Source organism: Thunnus maccoyii, chromosome 24 (assembly GCF_910596095.1).
Source record: "Thunnus maccoyii chromosome 24, fThuMac1.1, whole genome shotgun sequence".
In the NCBI taxonomy this organism is placed as follows: domain Eukaryota; kingdom Metazoa; phylum Chordata; class Actinopteri; order Scombriformes; family Scombridae; genus Thunnus; species Thunnus maccoyii.
The window spans coordinates 9,849,570-9,875,464 of NC_056556.1; the positions used below are offsets into that span (position 1 = coordinate 9,849,570).

General features: G+C 39.9%; 2 protein-coding genes across 3 annotated transcripts in view; one reads left to right on the forward strand and one right to left on the reverse strand.

Moving 5' to 3' along the window:
* LOC121891932 (nectin-2-like) overlaps positions 1–25,895 on the reverse strand; it is a 933,424-nt gene that overhangs the window by 91,520 nt on the left and 816,009 nt on the right. The gene's annotated exons all lie outside the window — the stretch shown is intronic.
* Positions 7,382–25,895, forward strand: part of LOC121891962 (neuronal membrane glycoprotein M6-b-like) — a 40,834-nt gene continuing 22,320 nt past the window's right edge. The window contains exon 1 of one of the 2 annotated variants that reach the window (XM_042404684.1): positions 7,382–7,827. In XM_042404684.1, coding sequence (XP_042260618.1) covers positions 7,824–7,827 — 4 coding nt within the window. In that variant the 5' untranslated portion in view covers positions 7,382–7,823. Of the gene's footprint in view, positions 7,828–21,874; positions 22,000–25,895 lie in introns of those variants that run through there. The other variant, XM_042404683.1, reaches the window with a different exon arrangement.

Below are 25,895 nucleotides of genomic sequence, written 5' to 3' on the forward strand. Positions count from 1 at the left end.
CACCTATTGTTTTTAATGGCTGAACACACACCAAAAGCGTTATGAGGCGCATCAAGCTGTCTTGATTCCCCAACTCTGACCTTGTTTTGATTTTTGGAGCCTAAAATGAGGTCCCAGCAAACAAATCTGGGAGAGACAGAGACAGCACAGTGGTGGTCGAGCAAGGAGAGCCAGTTGTAGTGAGAACAAAGCCTCTGAATGAGAGAAATAAAACGTTTTATTCTGATTATTGAGGAAGGCCCTCAGCCTTCTTTGTTATACTGTCACTCATGATTCCACGCCCCTCTCCGTTGATGCCACGCCCCCCACGCCAGATCAAGGCAAAAAGTCTGAAACTGAAAAAATAAGACTTCAAATATCAAAAATAAATTTGTAAGTGAAAAATGAAAATAAGTAATTTATTCAAAAGAACTGAATCAAAATTATATATACATGTTGTTTTCAATGGCCTGAACACGCACTAAAAGCGTTATGAGGCGCGTCAAACTGTCTTGACGCGCCAACTCCTCCGACCTCCGTCAAATGAGGACTCAGCGAAAAAAGCTGTTTTCTCTGCAGGCGATAAAGAGAGGGATAGCGCAAACCAGCTGAGCACCGGTGAGAGAGAGAGAGACAGATTAACACATTAACACATACATAATAGCCTATAATTACATATCAGGTATCAAAGTTACATCAGCACATGTCCAAAGCTCAACTGTCCATCTATTACAGAGCAGAGCACCCCCCCCCCCCCCATAACCCCAAATCAGCTGAAAACTCTCCAGGTCACAAGCAGCTCTGTAAAAGCTTAACTCTACCAGCAGTCTGGACTTCACCATTCTGACAAAAACAGGAACCACATCAACATTCAGCCTCCCCACTGCATGAGAGAAATAAAACGTTAGGCCTATATTCTGATGATTTTACTGCAGTTACGTTTTAAAGCACAAATAAATAACCATCAGTCAACAGATGATTTACTGTGGACACATACGCTCTGAGTTTCCGTTTCATTTTCTTCCTCTGCATTTCTCCTTTTCATCCATTCATTACATCCAACTAATGCAGCAGTTAATACAAAGAACAAAATGACAAATCTGTGTTGGTTCTGTGGTGTTGGCATTTCAAATCTGATGCTTGCAGTGCGCCATAGGAGCGTCAAATGACGCTTTCAGTGCATTTGAGCCTTTATTTTTAGTTTGAATACATTGTTGTGTTTTTCAACGTTCAAGATCAAAACTTGAACTTTCAGTTTCAAATTTTAGTTTTTCAATTACAATTTATTTTTTTCAAATTATTAAACTTATTGGCCCAGATTTAGCACCATAGAAAACAGGCAGAAGAACAAGTAACTGTTTTTGAGACAGATTTATTTATTGTAATTAAAATTCGAATAAATTGCAGATGTTGCTTTTTTGTCTTAGGTTGTGTTAGGACGGCTGTGTAGCAGCTGAACTTTAAAGCAGGAGGCCTGAGGCAGAGGTTAGATGCAGACCAACCAGGGGACAGATGCATAAAATTCTGTGTGTATTCATGACTAAAACTGTGTGTACCCACAAAGCCAGAAATATGCAAGTGCTTTCTTTTCATCAGATCTATAAAGCTGTGCACCAAATTCATTGAAGAACTGGGTGCTCAGATGACAGAACAGCTGTACAGCTCTTCATAGCGTCCATATAGTTAATTAATCACATGGACCCTTTAAACCATCGACAGCACTGATATCTCAAACATATAGTCATAGTTTGCAGCGATCATATCTAAGCCGTCTTTACAAGGTGTGACGCAACTAAGGATAAAATAAAACAAATATTAACAGCAAAATATAATGTCGACTCTTATGTAAATTAAAAGAATGATAACATTAACCATGCATTAATCAATGTTACCTTAATAAATATGCCTTTGATTGGCATTTTATAAATCTCTGTTTGCCTCCTCTGTGTGTTCAGTGTCACTCACCCTTAAACAGCAAACCGGTAAGTATCAGGAGCCGAAACATTTTCCTCTCAGACGTACAAACAACACTGTCAGTTCAGAGCAGAGCAGCCTTTTAAGGGTCTGTAAAAGTAAAAGTAAAACTGGGTGAGAGGGGATTTCTGTGAGCTCAGCTTACAATATAGCTGATAAAACCCCAAATATATATGACAATGGTGTACTGTAAATACATTTGCTGTATTTAGAGGTACTTCCCCTTCACTTGAGTATTTCCATTTTATGGTATGTTATAATTCTACTCCATAAATATTGCAATATTGAAATATTGCACTCTACTATATTCATTTTCAGGTTAAGATTTTATGCACAAAATAGTACTTGTGTACTTTTGTGTAACAAGCTTTGAGAAACTTGAATTATACTATAAAGGCTTTCCAACACTACTGAGTCACCTTCAAATATAATGCAATTTACTACATTTATTAATTGATATCCCAGTCAGGACTTGGAAGAGTTAATATCCCATAATAGGTCCATTTACCACTTTACTTACAGTGATACCACATTGATTTGAGAGATTCCAGCCAATAATTGCAAATCTTACACATTTAAAAAGCTACTTTTGGCACCATATTTCAGTACTGTGGGATAACTTCTACAAAAGAGAAAAACATTGCTGTTTGATATGAACCTTTGCGTTTCTGCCCAAAGATACTTCATCATGGTTCATTTCATTTCAACTTTGGGAGTGTAACATGTTATGCTTGAGAAGGGTGGATTCAGTACTTGATAACCTATGTCCACATACTGCATACCATATCTGTGAATCACAGCAAAGCCTGTAATCCTGAAATTGGAATCAGGATTGAGGGAACATCCTGTGATTTATATCTTCAGGAAATGTGACATAAATGAACATAAGTACATACAATGCTCCTGGAATGTTGTACAATAACGTTCTTTTTTTATCTTCTTTCCTGCATTTTTCACTGGATACATGCCAACAGGAAAGGGCGAAAGAGAAATCATGTGCTATTTGAACCCAGGATGCTGCTCTGGGTGACGCCTGAACCACTTTCACACCTCTTTAGGTTTGTTGTCCTTTATACAATTACTAATCTTATATAGTTAAATCTCTTATGAAATCTTGTTTACTAAACAGTATGGGGGAAAGTTGAGTAATAATTCCTCTTAAGTTTCATGTTAGGAAAGAACTCAAGAAAATTAAGAGATAAAATTAAAAAGATGATTTGACTACACTACTATGAATAATCAGGTCATAATTAAACTTAAAAAGCACATTTACAATGTAAAATTATCATTTGAAAATGTAAAGTGATGATGAAAAAAGTGAAATTTAAAATGCAAAAGCTTAAACAGAAATGTTCAAACTGAAAGCTTAAATTGTAAAGATGAAATTTAAAATAGCAATGGAAATAAGAAAAACATCAAATATGAAACTCAAAATGGGAAATGGAAAAGCTTAAATTGAAATACTTAAATTCAAAGTTTAAATAGAAAAAACTTTTTTTTGCTTAGAAAAACTTAATTTTTTTCTTTTCCATTTTCTATAGGCATTTGACATTTGGCTTTTCAAGCCGTATGTAAATGAGGAGGCGTGGCCCAAAGGCTGAAGCAAGCGTTTGAAACGGATGGAGTCCAGAGTCACCTTATGGACAGCAGGGGGAGCTGACTGCTAAAGAGCACACTGCAATGAAAATGGAGAAAACGGAGCAAGTAGAATGAGCAGGGTCGGAGGGCCATGGCTTGACTTGATGAAAGTGTTCTAATATTTCTCTCCATGTGGCCTCACACACAAAGTCACCGGTGAAAGGAGCGTTAACAACTCCACCACAATTCCCTATCGGTCTGACAGCAAGAGAGTAGTGGACAGTGCAGCAGGAAAGAGGCTAACATTAGCGACTAGCTATATTAGCTGTTATTTGCTGACATGCATGACTAATGCTACATTGATACCATGGCCACTTGCAAACAAAAAAAAATTGTCTTCCTGCACGAGTCAGTCAGAAGACGCTGGCTAACAGCGAAAATTAGCTGATTGGGCTAACATAACTTAACCGGCTTAAGCAGACAGACATTTAATTTACTCATGGATATCATAGACTGTAAAAAAAAAAAATATGGAGGTAGTCACTGTAACATCACCCATTGCTTTGTGGACTGCTGTTTTGAAGCCTTGAGTTTAGTGATTTGACCATCTCCATCTTTGATTTTTGGAGCCAGAAGTGACCATATTTGGACGAGAGGGTGGAGCTGACCATAACGCTAGCTGCTAGCTTGGTTAGCATGGTGCATTTACAGTCTATGGTTAACTGTGATTATGCTAATGCTCATGCTAATATCTGTTTTTCACCAGCGAAAAACAAGCCTAAAACCAATAAAACAAAATGTACTTTAAAAAAAAACAAAACTGAACATCCAATCCTTAGAGGGTCTTTTAGTACAATCAAACGCTGAACAAGACTTTTCTAAGTGACCAAAATTTTAAAATTAATTCCTCCTGATTTAGAAAAGCTTGCACATTTTGCAGGGATCTGATGTCTGGCTGATGGCCAGGCCCTCTCTGAGACTCGCCAGCGTCTTAATGGCTTCCAGGAGCTCATCGTTGAACTTAGTGCAGCTCTCCAGCACCTCCTGCAGCTTCTTCACTTTTGATCAGCTCATCAATCCACCATCTTTGACCCAGCCTGACCTACTCTCTACTATAAAATACAAGGAATTTGCAACATTTTTCAACAGCAAAATCATCGCCATCAGAAAACAAATGAGTTCTTTGAGTTTTGGCAAAGAAGATGTTTTATCTACTCACAAGAACAGGACTTGTGATGTGTCACACTTTGCTCCTGTGGACTCCACAGCTGAAGCTCAAGTCCTCCACCTGCTGTCTCGACCCACTTCCTACAACCTTTTTTAAAACTTTTTAACTGTTTAAATACGGAGATACTACAAATTGCCAAATGCTCCCTCCAGTTTGGTATTTTCCCCAAGTGATCTTAAATCTGCTGTCATAAAACCATAACCAAAAAAGAACAATCTAGATCCCTAAAACATGAGTCACTACAGACCAATCTCAAATCTCCCGTTTCTCAGTAAGATCCTTGAAAAAATTGTGTATAATCAACTGAATAGCTACCGAATGACAAATGACTTGTTTGATGTTTTTAAGTCTGGTTTTAGATCCCACCACAGCATAGAAACTGCCCTTGTTAAAGTTGTAAATGATCTCCACATAAACACGAACTGTGGTAAAGTCTCAGTCTTCGTACTCTTAGATCTCAGTGCCACTGTCGATCATGGGATTCTGCTAGACAGACTACAAAACTGGATGGGATTGTCTGGATCTGTTCTAAATTAAAGATAGTATCTATCAAAGGATATCAGGGGTGTATTCCAGAAAGCAGGTTCAACAAACTCTGAGTCCAACCCTGAACTCTGAGTTGATGAACCCCGAGATGGGAAACTCAGAGTTTTTGGTTTCAGAACAGCTGATCAGAGTCAGTTCAATCAGCTCTGAGTATGTTCACTCTGAGTTAAGGGTGTAAGTGGTGAATGAAAAAAGTTATAATCAATGGAGCTCCGATACTACAAGTCACCATGGCAAGAGGTAAATAAAAGGCAGTGCCTCCATTTTAATCCAGTGGATGTCGAGGTAGACCCCCATCTAACCCTGCCAAGTGAGGTTGGTGCACATGAACAGATTTTTATTTTAGGCAAAGTGAAAAATCTAAAGAGTTTATCAAGTATTTAACACAAAACAGTAAACATTTATATACAGAATTTCTGTCCCATTGTATTTTTTGATGATGCATTACCCTCTATTGTCCTCCTCACATCCACATCCTGTTGTTGATTTTAATTTTTGGATTTGGAGGTGTCAGTTTGACAGTTGCCTTTGGTTTATTAAGCCAGTAAACAATTCTGCCCCCATAATTCTTCCTACAGGCACCTAAAATATGTGTGTATCACTCACTAGTCAGTTTATGTGAACTGTATTCAGTCAGTATCCATCTCAGATCCTTTACATGAGTAAAAGTACAAAAATACTAGTAAAACAGTGAAAAGCAAGTAAAATTCCTGCATTCAAAATCCTACTGAAGTAAAAACAAACGTATCATCAGCAAGTATATACAAAAGTGAAAGTACATTTAGTGAAAAAAAGCCCAGAAATTATAAGCAGCAGCCCTATGATAGACTGCTATGATATCATAGCTGCAGAGTTCTGTGGGAGTTTTTCTGGTGGGAAGATGCACAAGCCCCGTGGACCCAGATTGGACTCTGTCTAATTAATCTTGTGTGGAATTTATTTACGTTCATATGAGTCCATGATAACGTAAGTGCTGAATAATTATTCCCCTTTCATAGTTTGGTTGGTGAACTGTAGCTCTGTAATACATGGCAAAATTTGCTGGCCTTTGGTATTCAGTTAAATTGAGTAATTTACTTAATTTGTTCAATTATGAATATGTGTCATTTTAACTCCAAGTATGTGAAGCCCACTTACTTATTGTAAATATATTCCCCAAACTATGTGCCTTCATTTTCTATTCAACAACCTTCCTCTATTTCAGATTTACTCTGTACTATACTAAAGTGCAATTTTGAAGTACTTTACTTGAGTATTTCCATTTGATGTTACTTTATACTTCCACTCCACTACATTTCAGAGGGAAATATTGTACTTTCTACTTCTACTACATCTATTTGACAGCTTGAGTTACTTTTCAGGATTTGACACAATGGATAATATAACAAGCTTTTAAAATACAACACATTTTTAAAGATTAAACCAGTTTGATGTCTTACAAAAAGCAAGGTGTAGTCAGGGTCACATTTCAGACATCAATGAGTTTTTAACAGTTGTTAGGAGGATTTTTCATGCAGGACTTTCACTTGTAATGGAGTATTTTTACATTGCTATATTGGTACTTTTACTTATGTAAATTATCTGAGTACTTCTTCCACTATTGGATAAATACAGTGGAGTAATAGTATAAAGTATACTAAAGTATAAAGTAGGTTAGCCTAAAATGGATATACTCAAGTAAAGTGCATGCAAATTGTATTTGAGTTTAGTTCTTAAGTAAATGTTCTTTCTACCAGTTTCACCGATTGAGCCTGATTAACTCAATTTATCACAGGTGTGCTAATGCAAATTACAGGCATAGAAAACAAACTGTATCGCTGTAATTAGTTAAGAATATCACGTGATAATTGAATAAATAAACAAACAAATAAATAATAGTGATCCACAGTTTGGTAAATATTGACATTTTCACATTTTAACACTTTCCTTTTGAACCAATACAGACACTTGTTGCAGTGACCCCTTTGCCTGTCAAAAAAGGCCACAACGGTTGCTGACTGATTTGTTTTGATGCGTACAAAAATGATGAAATGTCCACTGTTTCAAATACAAAGGCTATTTATTACTTACAATACAGTCCGTGGGTTTCCAGAAACAAACAGAGTACATCTACTTTCCCTATAGTAAGTCAATTCCCCATAGACAAAAGAAACGTAACATTAATTTACAATCATTGCCACACGGTCAAAAACGGTTTGCTTCTCCCTAGTCAACAACACCTGCGCCATGTAACCCCTTGATTATATTAACCTCTGCCTAATTGACAGCGGCACTACTCCCCCAAGTGGCGGGAAGTTTAACAAACAAAACTTCAACAAAAATGGCTCTTACACTTGCATTGGGGTGATCCATATCTAGCCCCGGCCGTGACGTCACCGCGCACCCTCCACCCCCCTGGTTCCAAAACGGGACGTCCAGTTGTTTTCATGCTGCCCCCCTTTCATACAACCTGTAGCCATCATCTGTGAGCTTTGCCACACATTGTGTCTCAGGGACAGTTTCCACGAGAGTTAAAAACATGGGTACGTGGACTATTTTCTACATTTGTGTCTGTTGCTTTAGTTTGCATGAAATCGACTCGCTTTTTAAATTCGTCTTGTGAGTTTCTTTTCATCTGGATGCTGTTTTTGCTGCAGGAACATTTGCTGGTTGCGTGCGCTCTGCGTGACGCGCGGTGTGGTTTTGTTTAATTTGCATCTTTGATAATCAGTTTAAAGTCTCAAACGTACTTCAGTCTGTTCACTTTCACCGCTCCACTCTGAATTTCCTGCATTTTTTTCATCAGTTCGTATCAGTATTACACTTTGGAAGATCTCATCTCCAAACCATTTGGGACAGTTTTAGATTTGCGCCATTCAAATAAGCTCATGCACGATTATCTGCCGCTATATGTGTGTGTGAGTGCCTCCACATTCTTTCTTTCTTTCTTTCTCCGCGCGCGTGTGTGTGTGTGTGCGTGCGTGCGTGTGTGTGTGTGTTGCATGCCACTGAACAGACCAGGGTTTAAAGCTTTAAAAGATTAAGACAGGACCAAGGTCTCTTGACAAAGCAATAAAGATTTTACCATTTGGTCTTTTTTTTCTTCTTTTTCTTTCTTCTTTCCTCTTTCAAAATATGCACCATTCATTCTCCTTCTCTCCCAAGATGTTATACCTTTAGTAACTTTTACCTGAATATCAAAGGCAATTCAGCCTCAGTAAAGCAGCTTCATGGTCAGTCATTTTTACGAAATCATCAAGCGCGCACACCTCTCATGTGCAGGGTAAAATGTGAGATTGCCTGACTGTACATTCGACGTGAGACGTTCACCTCATCCTCCTCACGACAACTCCTCATGTGAGAGAGTGGATGTTGATTGGATTAAGAGGATTATACAGGCTGGACAAGCTTCAAAACACGGAAGACAGTTACTGTTGTTGTGTCGAGGTGGACATGTGCTGTGAGACGTGAAGGGTTTTGTACATTTGTTTGCTGAAATTTGTCAATATGCACTTTAAAAACAACTTGCCTCATTCAAACACACCTATTTTGAAGGTAAAATACCCATAATATATATTATGTCAGCAATAATTTGATCAAAATGAGGTATTTTTTAAACATACAGTAGATTTGGTTTATCTATTGTGTGGATGTGTGTTCAGCTGAATGACACCTACAAGCCTCTTCCAACAGTAAAAATGAGAACGATAACAGACAAGTGAAAGGGAAAGGACATAAAAACAAGGTTATACTCAATGTTTAGTATACAGTATTAATTCATGGGTGCATAGATAGATGTTGATATTAATAACAACAGTTCCTCAAGCATGAAAAGCCAAGAAGAAAAGGTCAAACCACAGTCTGGACTTCAGTTTCACTGCAAAAAACTGCAAATACAAGTCTGTTATGCTTAATGTTCAATAGGTAAAGTGACACTAAATCAAAATGAAACAAGCTAAACTTTTCTACCAGTTGAAATCATAGAAAACAATCTGTAGATGCGATCACACCACTGGTTTCCACTTTGTTCGGGAAGAAGTAATCAGGCCAGAATATCTTGGCAGACGTGCAGCATTGTTTCCGTTTTACTGGAGGTTGACCTGAAACCAGTAGCATTCAGTTTGATCTCATTAGGACGTTGAGCCAAAGCTACCAACCTTTTTTTTTTTTCCAGCAAGCATTTCTATGTCTATCCATGAGTTTTCTCCCTGCCCTCCTCCTCTAGATCTCTCTCTCTCTCTCTCTTTCTTTGTCTGTCTGGGGTTCTCCCATTCATAACATCTGTTTCCAATAAGGCAGCAGGGCTGTTTATCGCCTTCAGGCCGGTGAGAAGTTGAGAACAGACAGGATGTAGCCAAGTGACATGATTTACTGCGATGGGGATCGGGAGCCATTTTTCTGCAGGAAGCCGCTGTAAACTTCTTTTCTTTCAGCTCCCCCCCTGTTTTATTATCCCTCCCCCTACTTGGGTCTCATCATCGTCAGCATCATGATCCTTGTCTTTCATCTGCTCCTCTCATCATCTCCCTGCTCATTGTCTTCATCATTACTCTCTCCCCTATCCTCCTCCTCCTCCTCCTCCTCCTCCTCCCCCCAGCCCAGCGCGTCCTCCTTCGTGAATTCGCTCTTTGTGCTCTCTGTGCTGCAGTTCGTCTCCGCTCAGGCTGTATGTGAACACTCATATCCTCTCGCATCCTCTCCTGTGGTTTTGCGATGCACTGATCTGCAGAATGGATACTGAGTGTAACAGCCGCCAAGCAGGCAGACTTCAAAGGCTGCAGATTTTAAAGAATTGGTTTATTCTTAAGGAATAAATGATCACTGAGCTGGAGGGAGAAAAAAAAAAGGAGAAAGTGGAACAATCCACTGACCTGATTAGCATACCAACACTTAAATTACAGCAGTACTGTTATAATAACAGTCTGGGAATAGCTGAACACAAGCTATAATTACTGTGTTTTCATCAATGTGTTGAGTTTGCAAGTTTATGAAAGCTTTTATTTTTAGACTGAAGATGCTGAAACCCAAATTCTTCAAAAGCATTTCTTCTTTAAATCTTATGTTTGACCTTTAATGCTTGTCACATACATAAGAAAACTGTACAAGTGAATTACTTTCCCATATTTATGTTGTGCTTATATATGATGCTGTATATCTACTTTACAATACGTGAAATAACACACAAGATCCATGTGTTTTAACACATGGAAATCAAAACCCTCAAAGTTCTCGAGCTCAAAACTTTTGATTTCAGTGTTAATAAATGGAAAATGAAGGCGCTGATATGACAGTTGGTTATCCACTGAGAGAGCTGATATGACTCTGGGGCAGCTTTATCCAAACTATCTGAAAGTGATAAATTAAATCTGAAGGTTGTGGATTTAACACCGGCATAACTGTTGATCTTTACACCACAAGGGTGAAATTAAGACTGGGAGTATGAAACAGTGCTAATTTTGTGCAGGCCATCAGCAAATAAGGATACATGAGACAGAAAACAGAACATTAATTGGCAGCTATCTTGATTTGAAATATCATTTTAGTTATTTTTTTAATCTAAAATGCCAAAACATTGCTGGTTTCAGCTTCAGGATTTAATGCTTTCCTTTGTCATACATGATAATAAGCTGAATATCTTATGAAACAATATATGAAAATGCAACCTTTGACTCTGGGAAATTATAACAGGTGTTTACTGTTTCCTGTTTTCTGTCATTTTATAGACACCGATCAGCTGATTAATCAATAAAATGATTTGCAGATTCATCAATAATGAAAATAATCATTAGTTGGAGCCCCACTCAGGAATGTACGTTGTTTCATTCAACAAAGAACTGTTGAAGGGAAAATAAGTCCAGCCTTTAGTGAACAAGCTCATTAGCTTTGTAGCCAATAGGACAATAGTTCAGACAGTTCATTCATGAAATGTATTTGTGCTCTTGTGACTCGTCTCATAATTATCTGCAAACTATTCCTCTTTTGTTAAGCAGTTTATACTCCAGCAGAGAAGGGTTAAATAAGCTGCAACAGAGCTAATAAGCTACAACAGCTAACTCCATTGTGGATTATCTGGCTTTCTGTTCCCCAGAAGGTCATCATGTCAAGCGAGCTTGTTGTTTGTCAATGGGCTTTGGGAGAATGTACTTCTCCCTGATGAGCAAATCTGCTGCTTGCAGTGATTTCATTCGAATGAATTGTATTTGCTGTGAATTTTTGCCATTTTAAATGCTGGCATGACCGGGTGTTTAAGTTTCACAACAGAAAATCTGGCAAGGAACTGTGGAATAGGGGCAGGTACACGTATATTTATAGGCTACTGAGGGGTTGATGATTGACAGCAGGTGTGCAGGTGGGTTGCTGATCAGGTGATAACGAGAGGACAACTACTTGGCAGGAAGGCAATAGCAGAGTCTGGACTGACAAATAACAGAAGTTAAAGGTGCAGAGAAGAATTATGAAATAGCTGTCAACATGACAGATAAGAGCAGGTGACTGATTCATCACACTGGCCTGGTTTAGAGTGTTTTCAGCCGTGGTTTTCTGAGCTAAAGAAGATTTCCAACATGAATCATCCCTTATAGCAATTTAGAGAATGTCATCTTCGCTTTCATCTAGTGTCACTTCAACGGGCATCATTCTCTGAGTCAAAAAATGTCTCTCAGCTCCAACTTCTCCAGCATCTGTGTTTCATCTCCCTGAATTGATTTTATGGTTTTACTGATCACTTTTAGGGCACGATGGATCTAGTACCAAACTATATATCACAAACACTTACCCCTTGATGTTCAGGTAGTTTACTTTTGGCAAAATTGAGATGTTATTTTGCATCAATACAATTTTGCTGTTGAGTGTTTTTTTACCTTTTGCATGTTGGTTTTATTTATGTTTAGAAAAGTGATCTTTACTTGCAGCATCACATCTTTGTATTTCACTATTTTGCAGTCGACCTTGCCTGGACTGAGGCCTGCCGGAGACAAAAAAAAAGCAAAACATTGCTTCTTTTTCAGTATTTGAATCCTGCATCTATACTCTTTCTATACACACCCACCTCCCACCCCTCATATCTGCTTTTATATTTAGGCTATAATCTTTTTCTTGTTCTACATGTTGAGCATTTTTAGCTCAGCCCGACGGCTACTCGGATGTGTCGGAATCGTTCGTCGTCGAGAGGACCTGTTGCCATGGCAACGCAGAGATGCACAAAGCTCCGAGGCGGGCGTCACCTCAGATCCCGGCACATGCGAACACTCATACATCTGATCACACGAGCCCACGCAGTCAGAAAATAGACAAAATATCAAAATAAAAATGACCGACAGACAGCAGGGGATTGACATTCTGCCTCACCTCCCCTGCTGCTCTCCCACTTCTGCATTGATGATGATGATGGTGATGAAGATGATGAGCCCACCCAGCTTTGCATTTCCTCCATGTGGTGACTCATGGCATGCTTGCATACTGTAGATGGAAGCAGCTCTTTTCCAACATTGCTGTCGGCGTGTGCTGCGCTACAGTACAGTAGGTCACAGGTGCAGCAGCTCCTGAGTCACATGACTCATAGAGGTCACATGATGCGAGAAGGCAGTCTAAGAGGGGGTGGAGTGATATATACTTATATGTGTGTGTGTGTGTGTGTGTATGTTTGGCATTTGAACGGGGTGTGTGTGTGCAGTTGTTGGGATGACAACGTAACAACATGTGGTGCAGACTGTTGACCAAATCTGGGCCAGCGGGATTAGCAGCTCGTCGGATAAATTGCTGGACGGAGGGGGCAGTGGGGGGATGGGTGTGTGAACGTGTGTGTGTGTGTGTGTGTGTGAGTGTGTGTGTGTGGAGGTGTGTGTGTGTGTGGAGGTGTGTGTAGGTTAAGCCATCCGTACCGACAGGAGTCAGATATTGTAAATAAGGTGAGATATCAAAGATGCACCCACACTTTGATTTGATCCCTGCTCGCAGCTCCCATAGAGGCAGGGTGTTCAGTCAGGCATTTTGTGTGTGTGTGTGTGTGTGTGTGTGTGTGTGTGTGTGTATGTGTGTGTGTGTGTGTGTGTGTGTGTGTGTGAAGTAGACAGAGGTAGAGGCCGAAACATTGTCACCAAAATCATTACACATTAAAGCAAAACTTTTCAATGGCATGCAAATTCAGCGAGCACACAGAAGTGCAGGTGTTTCAGGCCGTACAGATGATGACGAAGCATGATGGGATTAGTTTGCATGAATTTGCATTAAAGTTGCCTGTTTGCCTTCATCCTGGTTCAACTGTGGGTTACAGAAAGAGACAGTGAAAGGAGAGAGACTCTTCTGCCAAACAAACCCCATTCAGCATCTTCTTTATTTTGAGAACGTGCCTTTAAAACTCCTGAACACAATAAGACTGAGCTGAATAAACTTTAAATAAAAGTGCTTGTAGTTATGATATCTTTAGGTTGTGTGTGTGTGTGTGTGTGTGTTTTTTTGAGATGGATTAACCTCAGCATCCGACGGTTCCGTTCAGGGATGAGAGGGAAGCGTCTCCTTGGCGACCGACGGCTGAGGGCGGGGTGGGGGCGAAACTGGGTCATCATCACCACCACAGATTAAGGGCCCAGATCTGGATGCACACACACACACACACACACACAAACCACTGAACACACACACCCACATACACACATATAGATGCACAAACACATACATATTCTTTCATACACACATAGCAGCGAAATCAGAGGAATCCTCTCAGGTGAGCGACGAGATAATGCGAGGTGCACCACTCTGTGCCAAAGGTTTCCCTTTTAGAGGAAGCCAGAAGCCCATTAAAATGGCAAGGATTAGACTAAAGCGACAGCGGGAGGCTCATAAAGCCGACGCTGAGACACTGCCTGCTTCTGTGTGTGTGTGTGTGTGTGTGTGTGTGTGTGTGTGAGTGTGTCTTTGTATGTTTATATTTACTCAAGTGATGGCCTGTTTCCAGCATCACTGATAAAACACTTCTATTTGACTAATGGAGGCAGATAAATCAATAGCCAAACAGACAGAAACATAAAGGGTGAGGCATGATCAACAAGAAGGCTTGGACGTCTAATTTGTCGCTCGCGGGAGAAAGTTGGCCTCGTTTTATGACTCCAAGAAGAAAAATGTACAAAATCATGAATGTATTTTCAACTTCTTTATTTCAAGACAGCTAAAAGAACCTTTGTAGACATAAACAGACTTCTTTTATAGGGATGACAGGATGATAAGTGGGACATTGAACTATGTTCAGCTTTGACTTCCCTAAAATACTTGGATAAAATTTCCATCTGCTGCAGTAAAACTATTAAACATAACTGACAAAATTGTGCAGGCGGCTGCAAAAAACATCCAACCTGATTGCAATTTTAGCTCTCCAAGTCCCTTGTTTCTGAAGCATCCCCTTCTCGACGCCCTAGAACCATGCATTAGACGGAGACAGATACGAATAGCTCTGAGCGGCGCAGCAGTGATTTCCCAAGGCATGGTAAAACAGATACTGTAGGTCATGACGAGGTCAACATCAGGGATCAGAGCTCAAAGCCTAACAGTCAGTGTCAGCACTCGACAAAAGAGATGCATAAAATGGTCTTGAGCAGCGTGTCAGGAAGGCAGTTAAAAGGTCAATACGATGCCTGTGGTGGGGCTGAGTGTCACACAGGAGACAAAGGAGCAGAATAAAGAAGCAACAACCAGTGTTTAAACTACTTTACTGCTCTCTGATGCTGTGTATCCCTTTTGTTTTTTGGGAGCTTCCACCTCTCTAGGAATTGATGCATCTTTGTTAATCCATTGATTGGATGGCTGGGCTTTAATAAAATTTAATATTAACTGACACTAATTAAAACTCTGAGGCATGCATTGATGAATTCTAGCACTGGGAACCTCCATTTAACAGCTGGCCAATCACAGCATATTGTCCATTTCGGAAAGTTACAACCTCTCATAATCTGACATCAGAAAGGTGTGGGGGGAGACGGTTTCCAAAGCAATTCCAGTGGAGTATACTGGCCCCTTAAGAGTTTACTGCTTTGAGCTAAATGCTAACATGCTGAGGTTCAACATTTACCATGTTCACAATCTTAGTTTACCACGCCAACATATGCTAATTAGCACTAAACACAAAGAACAGCTGAGGCTGATGGAAATGTCATAAGTTTTGCTCTTATTTAGTCATAAATCAAAGTATTAAACAAATAGAATACAATTCATCCCGAGGGGGAAATGAATGTGTGTACCAAATTTAATGGCAATCCATCCAACAGTAGTTGAGAAATTTCACTCAGCACCACAAAAAATCTTCAAGGTGGAAAGAAAAGTCTAAATAGGATACATCATCTGAGGACTATGAATGTCTGTACAAAATTTCATGGCACTCAATACAATAATTGTTGAGCTATTTCAAGCTCGACCAAAGTGGTGGACCAACCAACCAATATTTCCATCCCTTGTCGCTAGCATGGTTAAAAATAAAGCTCGTTAGCCTGATAGAGACACAGTCCTTACTGCTGCACCACCACCAGTCTGATTTTGACCAGACTCAGAAAACACAATGCATCTTGTTGCTGATTGTTCCCATTCACAAGGGAAAACTTATTTATTTACAACCTATTTTAACTGTCCTCAAGATTATTCTCCCTCTAATGTTGTCAGACAGCAGCACAGAAAGCCTGAGAAATCAGCAACAAGAGGAACACATTGGCTGCATGTCAACAGCTGTAGCCTCGAGCTGCGCTGTCACAGGAGAAGAAAGCATTTCGCTGATGGTGCATTGATAAGATTTCTTTCAGTCAGCCTCTCTTCATGGCTATCTTATTAATTTGGTTTTCTGGCTCTTGGTGGGTTCAGGCTGCTACGAGGCCACATGAGAAGTTTTCGCGGAACTGATAGCATCGCTAAAAAGATCTGAATCAGTGTAGCTTACCAGCTGTGTTACACGTCTCCATGGCAACAACAGAGGATGTATCATTCTGAAAGCAGCCTGCTCTGATGTTGAGGATGTCACTATCTCGAGAGTCGGCTTTCTTTTAAACAGAAGTTTGAAATAAATTTGAAGCCAATTACACTGTTTATTACAGAGGTGTCCAGAGACAGACTGTTCTTCTTCTTTTGCTTCTTCTTCTTCTTCTTCTTCTTCTTCTCTCCCATTAACTCCACATCTGATGACATGAAGGAGCTGCAATGTCCTCATTACTTTGGGACGACCCCATTTGGGCTCCACTTTCTCGACTCTATCTCACTGTAATGAAGGGAGACAGGCATTCGACAGGCACTCATGGCGCTCCCTTTAATGGACGCCAAGAGTTTTAAGCGGAGGCAGATAAGAAAGTTTCTGCAGCCGAGCAGGAGTACAGCCCTCATTGAGCTCCTTCTGAAGCGTAAAATTGGCCAAGATGACACATGATTCAGCAGAGTCAATCAGTGCAATGTCAGCTCTGAACATAAGGCTTCAAAACGCAACATTTATCTGGCGTTTACACACATGCACACAAACAAAACTCAGTTTAAGGTTCATATAGTCGGCCGTGTTCATGGATTTATCTTTGGTGAACTGCCTCTGTCCTTTGTCTGGTCTCAACCTCGCTCTATTGTTACTCATTTCTGGATAATAGACTCCACACAGGCGTAGTCATATGGCTGAAGGGGATTATATATGAGTCCACACCCCCCAAACACACACACAAACATACACACACAAGGTAGCTGCACAAAGCTAAATCATTCTCTCTTTATCCAATCAATTGTATAGATTAGAAACGCTGAACTTTTTCATCAGTGATCCGACCTTTGTCTTGTGCAAATGGAACAAGTTTATGACGAAGGGAGAGAATGATGAGTTTTTCCTGATCACTTCATAAGTACAAATCCCACCTCAGTAGGACAGTGGAGCTGAAGTTTGCAGTGGATCTTTGGCCATTGGTTTACTTAAGAGAAGGGAACAGAAAACAAGAAAAAACATGGAAGAACATATTAAATATGTTTGTTTGTTTTTGGATAATTAATTGTACATGAGTTAGATAATTATGGAGGTTAATATATTAATGACAAAAAACCAAAATTGATCAAATTTAACAGTTTTGTGCTTGAGGGAGACAGAGGATTTCTCTATGTAAGTGATTTTTATATTATTCTTGGACTTCTACTCCAAGAAGTCTTCTTGGTGATAGTTAAAGATCCTTTCCAGACATGTTTTAAGATGTATATAAAATACATGTGCACTGGAGGCTTCAATTTTCTACATCACACTTGCAAAGTTGTGGTGATAGTTGGATGTGGCACTTCAGTACATAGAATAAGTTACTTCAGTGGACAAGGCCTGGTTGCAAACAGGTACTGTAAGTGTGTCTTATGAATAGTGTGCACACTGATTTATTAAAAACGCATTTTGTGTATCTTCTCCCCTGGCTGATACATCAAGGTCTGGTTTGTTGGTTGGTGCTTTTTCTGTCTTAAAGGAGGGAAACAGCAGAGAGGAACAGAGACAAGAGACAAATGAGGATACAATTAATGACACAGACAGGTGGAACTGGGGGTGTGCACATATATGTATATATAAAAAGGGCAATGCTGGTGTGGAGCTGAGTGGCTAGTATAGCTATGGGTTCAAAAACCTTTCTGTACCCTATTGCAACTATAATTATATTTATATATAACTATAATTTTATGCTTATTTCCAGGATTTCATTCTCAGTAATTTGCAGGTATTTAACAGTTAATTTCTAGGACATTTTACACCGAGGGTGGTGCAATTTGGTACAAATTGCATGCTCAAATGCGCTCATTATAGAGTTTTTAAGAAGTGTTAATATGTAGTTTCACACACCAAACTACACACTGAAAACTGTATGTCAGTTAAAGAGTTAAAAAGTCTAATTCATTAAAAATGTTTGCAAATTACCAACTACAGTATGTCTGAAACCAAATTGACACTTACAACTAAACCAACTTCACATTTTTTCATTTTTTTCTTACAGTTTGTACCAAATTGCACCACCCTCTGTGTAAAATGCCCTAAAAATTAAGCATTAAATACCTGCAAATTACTACAAAATTAGTATAAACTTGAAGGACCTGTAAAATCAAGCATTGCCGAAATGCAGCATTACTGTAGTTTGGGGTTTGGGCCTGAGTCCAAGCACTGAGTATTATGTGTGTGTGCGAATGTGTGCATGTGTATGTGTGTGTGACAGGGTGATGGTGAAGAGTGCCAGGGAGCACTGTATCTCATCTTCTGGACAAGTCCTTAATCTGTGTGACCCAGCAAGGGATTATGGGGGTTCTGAGAGAAAAATGGGAGTTTAAATTCACCCTTCAAGCCTGATAACTGACAGTTTAGAGTCGGTGTCACTGTGTTTGTGTGGTTTTATGTGTGTGCGTTCTTCATTGTTACAACAGAGGAAAGATTTTTCTTCCTGCAGTTTAAGAATCTTATTGTACGAGCTCCCATTGTGCTACAACAGCGACACAAACCACCACAGAGCACCATAGTGAAGACATGTATTTTTACTATTATTGGAAATGTGATTAGGACTCCTTGATCAGTAATTAATTTCTAATGAAAAGAGGATCAGCCACTGCAATAAATAACATTAAAGCAACGAAAAAACATCCAACTGAAGCCCGCGGTGCTGTTATGTAAAATGTTACAGCACGTTTTGCAGTTTGTGAATACATTTCCTGAATCTGTTTCTGTTATTTGTTCTATATTAAGTGTGTTTGACGCTGTATTAAACAGGAAATGGTTTGCTTGAGATTACAACCAGATAAAATCACTGGTCCTATGCAGTTCAGTAGTTTACACATTTATGAACTGATATGCACTGGGTGGGCCAAGAGATAAAATATGAGGTTGTCCGTCATATCTACAGCTAAACAAGTACACTAATGGCCTAACTTCCCCTCTTTCCCTTTGAGTGAAGTTTTACAGCATGAGAAAATGCCAATGCTAAACAAAACTATAAAACATAAACTTGATTCATTAATTAGTCCATCAAAAGAAAAATAATCTGCAAATATTTTGATAATTGGTCAGTGAGGCCATCTATTAAGCATAAATACCAAATATTCTCTGGTTTTAGCTTAGAAATTGTGATGATTTGCTGCGTGATATGTGATAATACACTTCATATATTTAGTCTTGAAATCTTGGTTTGACAAAATATATCGTCTTAGCTGTAAGGAAACTGTGATGGGCATTTTTCCACATTTTTTTTTTTTTTACATTTTATGGACCAGAAAATCAATCAATAAATCAGATTAACAATCAAAGTAATTGTTAGTTGCAACCTTAATGAAACACAAGTTTCTTATATGGTTGCTACAACTAATATTTTGGCTCTGATATAAAGATATACAGAGAAATAATCATTCTCACCAACCAACATTAAGTCTGCTTTTGGGTCACCAAATCCTCAGTGATGGCTCATAGACTTTAAACTGTTTTTCATTCATGCAGTGCATCAGGTTCCCTCATGGCTCAGTATCAAAGAGCCATACAAATGTCAAAAAGTCAATGTGAGGATTTACCAGCATATGGTGCATAGTGGGTGTTAATTTCAGCCCTCTGGGTGAATGCAGCCACTAAATGTCATATATGTCATGTTGGCTGTTCTGGTGTCTGATGTCGGGGGATGTTTTGTGGGACGAACAAATCAGGGGTTGGTGGGGTCAGTGTCTGCAGTGTGGGGGGTGAGTGGGGGGGGGGGGGTTCCTGGATTGTTGTGTGGGCTGAGCTTTGTCTGAAACAGTGCCACGTGGGCCTGAATTAAAACCGTATTTAAGAGGATTCAGGACAGATGGCGTCCCATTGTTTCAGGATGTGTTTATTATTAGAAAATGGGGTGAATGATGAAACCAGCCACCCCCCCTCCCTCCCCTGCCTGCCTTCTCTCAGGAAGCACACCCACTTTTCTGCGGGTTCAGGGACTCACCTTGCTTGTTTGCTTTCTCATTGGATTATGGGACCCCTGCACTCAGCCAATCAGTGTCCTCGGAGGCAAACAAAGAATCCCCTCTTAAGTAACGCCAGCCACATGGCTGTTTACTGGTTAAGAAGCTCTGATTGGTCAAGTGTGATCCAATCAAAGTTCAAAATCAATTTAAGTAAAGCTGTTTTTCCAAATTAAGAAGCTAAGGAAAGCTAACACAGGATGTTTTTCAGCTATAATAAGAGTTCAATGACAACGTGTAGGACGCAGAGCATCCTCCTCTTTATGTGTGTTTGTCCTCTTTACTCCAGGATGAGAAATATTAACACTGCAGCTAAGGATTATTTTCATTATTGATTCCTTTTAAAGTTTTTTTTTTTGTTTTTTTTATTATGTGGTTAGTCTATAAATCATCAGAAAATAGTTAGAATATCAATCACAAGTTCCCAGTCCAACACTCGACAATATTAAGATATATGATATAAAACTGAGAAAAGCAGCAAGTCGTCATATTTGAGAAGCTGAAACCAAAGATTTTTTTCTTTTTGACCAACTTTTTGTTTTTTGTTTTTTAATCATTTTACACTGTTCACACAGAATGGGACAAACATATATTAGCGTAATAGGTAATTGCACAAGAAATATATACGAGAATACAGGAAATATGAAAATGGAAAGAAAATTATAAACAAGACAGATGAATGACTTTTTCTCTAAAAAGGCTCACAGACCTGCTCTGACTTTAAGGTCATCTTGTGTTCAGGGTTAATTAGAAGTTGATTAGTGATTGCAGAGCTGCTGGCTGCTTAAAGATATCTTAAAGTGTTAAATGAACTATGATGGGTGTTGATATTTTCCATTCTCAGATTTATTTGTGAAGACTAAAAACCACAATCAGTACTTCCCCCGCCTCTCACCCACATTCTCACTTTTATCTTACACACTAGATCTTCTTCTTTTTCTCTCTCCCTCCCTCCCCAACTCTCTCTCTCTCTCTCTCTCTCAGCTCACCAGATGGAGAGGGGGTGGTGAGTGTACGATTGTGGCTGTGTGTGTGTGTGTGTGTGTGTGTGTGTGTGTGTGTGTGTGTGTGTGTGTGTGTGTGTGTGTGTTTGTGTATTCATGCATGCATGGTTACCCATGAGTTTGCATATTTACATCTCCTTCCCATCATTTCACCCTTACATCCTCCTCTGCTTCACCGAAGCAGCGTCAACCTGCAAAAGCCGCGGACAGAGGAAGGAAATAAAATGACATTTAATGAGGTTCTTAAGTTAATAAGAGGAGGATAGACCCTCGGGAGAGATATTTAACAGTGATTTTCGGGGCCAAAAGCGTTATCTGGCATCTTTTGGGGGCCACTAAGCGAAATAAATCCAATCTGACAGCTGCCTGTGCCTCTTGAAACTGGATTGTTAATATATATATATATATATATATATATATATATATATATATATATATATATATATATATATATATACATATGTGTACAGAGAGAGAGAGGGAGACAGAGAGAGAGAGAGAGAGAGAGAGACGGTGCTAAGCTGTAACAGAGAGAAAGAGAGAGAGGGGGGAGAGGGAGAGAAAGAGGGAGGGTGTGTACGAGGCGAGAGAGAGAGAGAGAGAGAGAGAGAGAGAGAGAGCATCAAGGCACCGGGACAGGCTCCAGCATCCACACACTGTAAGGTACAAGTGCCACAAGGAGACTATAATTCCTTAAAATAATGGATGGGACAAAGCCGGCCATGGAGTCCAACGCGGAGGAGACTCAAGACGAGGGACAGGAGAGCAAAGGTACGCTTAATCAGCCGCTGACATTTGCGCGTTTTTCCTGTATATTCTTTGGAGACATTTGCGTCTGCGCCAGCCTGAGCGGTTTAACCTACTTGCAATGGCTTTCTCTTGTGCTTGTGTGCGACACAATAGCGGTGCCTTTCTCTTGTGGGCTCTCACCGATATGGAAAGCGACGACGGTCTCTATCTCTGCTGCAGATGATCGAGATTATTCCCACCACAAACCCGATTTTTTTTCCCGTGTTATTTTGCGCCTTCAAAGGGATTTGGAGGCTGATGGAGGAGAAAGAGGGTGGGCGGGTTGTGGAAGACGCACGGTCTGGTTTTATGGAGCATATAAATGCCAATTTGTTTTTGCATTGCTGCACTATTATGAGCTTATTGCTGCACTAATGAGCGGCTGATAAACACAAGGCTGTGCGCTGCGCCCTGCATTGTTTCCCCCGTCAGGTGTGGATGATCTTCCCGCCGCAGACGCTTCGATTATTATCGGCGATCCCCCCCCTCCCCCTCCCCCCCCACCATCCACACACACACACAGAGGCTCAGTGTCTGATGTGTGTGAAAAGCGTGATTAGTCGACGGCGATGCGATATATGAAGCCTGTGTTTGGTATGACCGCAGTAATCAGGTCCATTAGTCGAGCAGGAGGCTGCAAAAGACGCGAGCAGCGGCGCACTTGACGCAGAGGGATGGCTGTGTCTATCAGTTATAAGCCCACCGCTCACAGCTGATAATGAAGCGTCTAAACAGTGCACACAATTAATTTTTGGCTTCATAAAAAAATGAATCTCCGCGATACGCATCTGTTAAATCTTACAGCATCCATTTGAGGGCATAAAAAACGCTCTTTAAACCATTAAATGCCGAGTGTCAGGTGCATTGTGCACGCAAAATAAATTCAAATACAAAACACTGTTGTTGTGCAAATCAATTATGACATAAAATAGACATTTTTCCAACCGAAATGAAACCAAACTGTTGCTGCTCCACTGCTCACACTGATTCTGTGTGTTGGAACAGTGTAGGTGTGTCTTTGTGCGTTGGAGGACTCAACGCCCATACAGAGTGGATGTGACTGATTTGTTTTCGTTGTGGTTTGGTAGTAAAATCACATCCTTCAGTGTGGAGACAGCAGTGATGTTAGTGATATAAGTCAGTGATGGCAGGCTTACTTAGTGTACACATCATGATGGATGGGATGCAAAGAATTAAAGATACACGATCATGATTGGGGGAGTTCATCCTTTTTTTATTTACAAATCAGTGCAGTTGAGTCAGAGGCAGTGTGATGCCTTTTTGCCCTGCTGGCTACAGAGAGCAGGATAGTTGATACCAGTCAGAGCTTGTGGGCCTGAAGGTTTTTACACACACTGACCTAACAGCAACATCCAGACTCTCTCCTGCTTTTTTCTTTAATTTCTGCAGGTCTTCCCCCAGTTTCATGTGCACCAATGTGTTAAAATGAAGGGTTTGTGTTTGAAAAGATAGATTTTTGAAGTGATTTTTAGCTTCAGTGTTACAAAATGACAAGAAATGTTACAATTTTGAAGACAAATATTGAGATTTTTTGCTTCAGCAATACTAACTGGTATGAAATGTCATGAAGCCCTGTAAAATGGCAGAAAATGTTACTATTTTGAAGACAAATAGTACGACTTTTAACTTCAGAGTTACAAGATGGCATCCAATGTTCAAATTTTGGAAGCAAATATTCAGATTTTTAGCAAAAGGGTTACAAAATTGCATAAAATGTTACTATTTTGAAAGTTAATTATCAGCCAAAGAGTTCAAAGTTGATGCTGTTGCAACTGTTGAGAGGCTGACGTCTTTTACGGCCCTGGATTTATAGTTCTTAGCCAGATTTTGAGACTTAATCTTTTTTTTTAAAAGCAGTAATATATCATGTGTAGTTCTTGCAGCACTACTTGGACCCTGCCACAGTGATATTGCTGGGTCACGGTCTCTCTTTTCTCAGCTATGACGTAAGGTGGAGAAGAGTGGGGTGTCCCTCAACGGTGATGTTTTAAAAAGACATTACATCATCCTCTCCGGAGGCATGCTGCTACGCATGGGCCAGCGTCCAATGAGAGGCCATACCCGCAACTTCACTTGGGCGAGGCCGTTTGAGGACCCTCAGGATAGTTGAACAGGAGGGCAGCCATATTTATAGCGAGCTATAAACCGTCTGAATCACTTGAATCACCATTTTATGTGGACGCCATAAAATTATCACCCAGTTCAACCTCTGCAGCCTGGACTCTTGTGCTCCAGGTGTGATGTTGCGCAACTGAATCCACCCACACCAACATACCAAAATAGACCAGAGTGGAGGATGGCATATTTGTTGGTGTAATCATTTGTGTGTGCGGTTGACATCTGGAATGTAACCATAAGCTTGTAGCGTCCGTTAAGAAGCTGAAGATTTACAGTGGGGGCAAGAAGGCGAGAGCTGTCATGTAAGAAGCTTGTGTCGGTGTGTGCCAGCGTTGCCTCTTCAGCTTCACTATGACACGTTTCTGTTTCAGAAAGCAAATGTAGTTTTGGAATAAATACTTCCAATTCTTATAAAATCATCACTCCAAGGTGCATGATGTGATAGATCGTCTTGTGTTTCCTGTAACATACTGTATCTGACAGGGACAGGTTCAGTTTTAGAAGCAGTCTGGAGACACAAATCAGGTCATGAATATTTAAACGTGCTGCATTTATGTAGCGCTTTTCTAGTCTTCCGACCACTCAAAGCGCTTTACACTATGTGCCAACATTCACCCATTCACACACACATTCATACACTGATGGCAGAGGCTGCCATGCAATGTGCCAATCTGCTCATCAGGAGGAGTATCTAATGCTCATTCACACACACACACACTTTCTACCTCATGAGCCACAGCTGCCCCCATTTAAATGTTTAAAGTCAAGTCAGAAGTTTATATCTCACATAAAATAAAGTATCATGCACATTTCAGTGTAGTATATTTAAGATATAACTGTGACTAAATTATTACAGGTATATCAGTATTGGAATTATGTCAGCGGATAAGTAACAAGATACTGCAGCAGAAAAATGGCAAAGATATGTTTGGTGTAATTTAAACAGTGTCTCAAAACATAGGTCGTCCTCTATAAAGACATTTTTCAACTGTAAAATGCCCTGTTCAGTATATATATTGGTCCTAATTCTTTAATAACCAAAATTAACAGATCTGTATGGTATGGTTTTATGTGTTAATGTTATCAGATTTATTAAACTTCATAAAAATATCACTATCACCCTCAAAAACACTGCACTGTCAGGCTATATTGTGTTTATTCTACCTTAAAAGAAACAGGTTGACGTCTATGCGTTCGATATGAAAGCTGGAGTCAGGAGACCGCTGTTGCATCTCTCTGTAGCGTCTCTGCATGACATTGAGCTGAGAGTAATTACAAACTGAAAAATGAGCACAGTACAGGCATGGTTCATAATCCGGGAGAATGGGGCGGTGTTTTGTGTGTATGGATTGATCTTTTTTGCTTGATTGCTTCCTATAATCTCTGATCTGTACGTCTATAGATGTAGGCTACACTGTACTCAGGACTCGGATAACGAGACATCAGCTACACTCTCTGAGGTACGAGTATATCAGATTTCATTAGTGTGAGACAGTTTGATTAGAGAAAGAAAGCACCTCCCATGTGACATTTATAGTTTTACCTTTAATGCGGCTCCCTAAAGCGGCTTGGACTATTTCAAAGTGCAAGTTAATGTGTCTCCTCTTTTGTTGTAACACACACCTTCCTTCCCTGCGTGTGTGCATGTGCCCGCTCTTACATAACGCAACGCTGGCTCGCCGTCCTTGGTTATAATGTTCAGATCAGAACCGTAAGAGATTACATCATTGTCTGGAGGG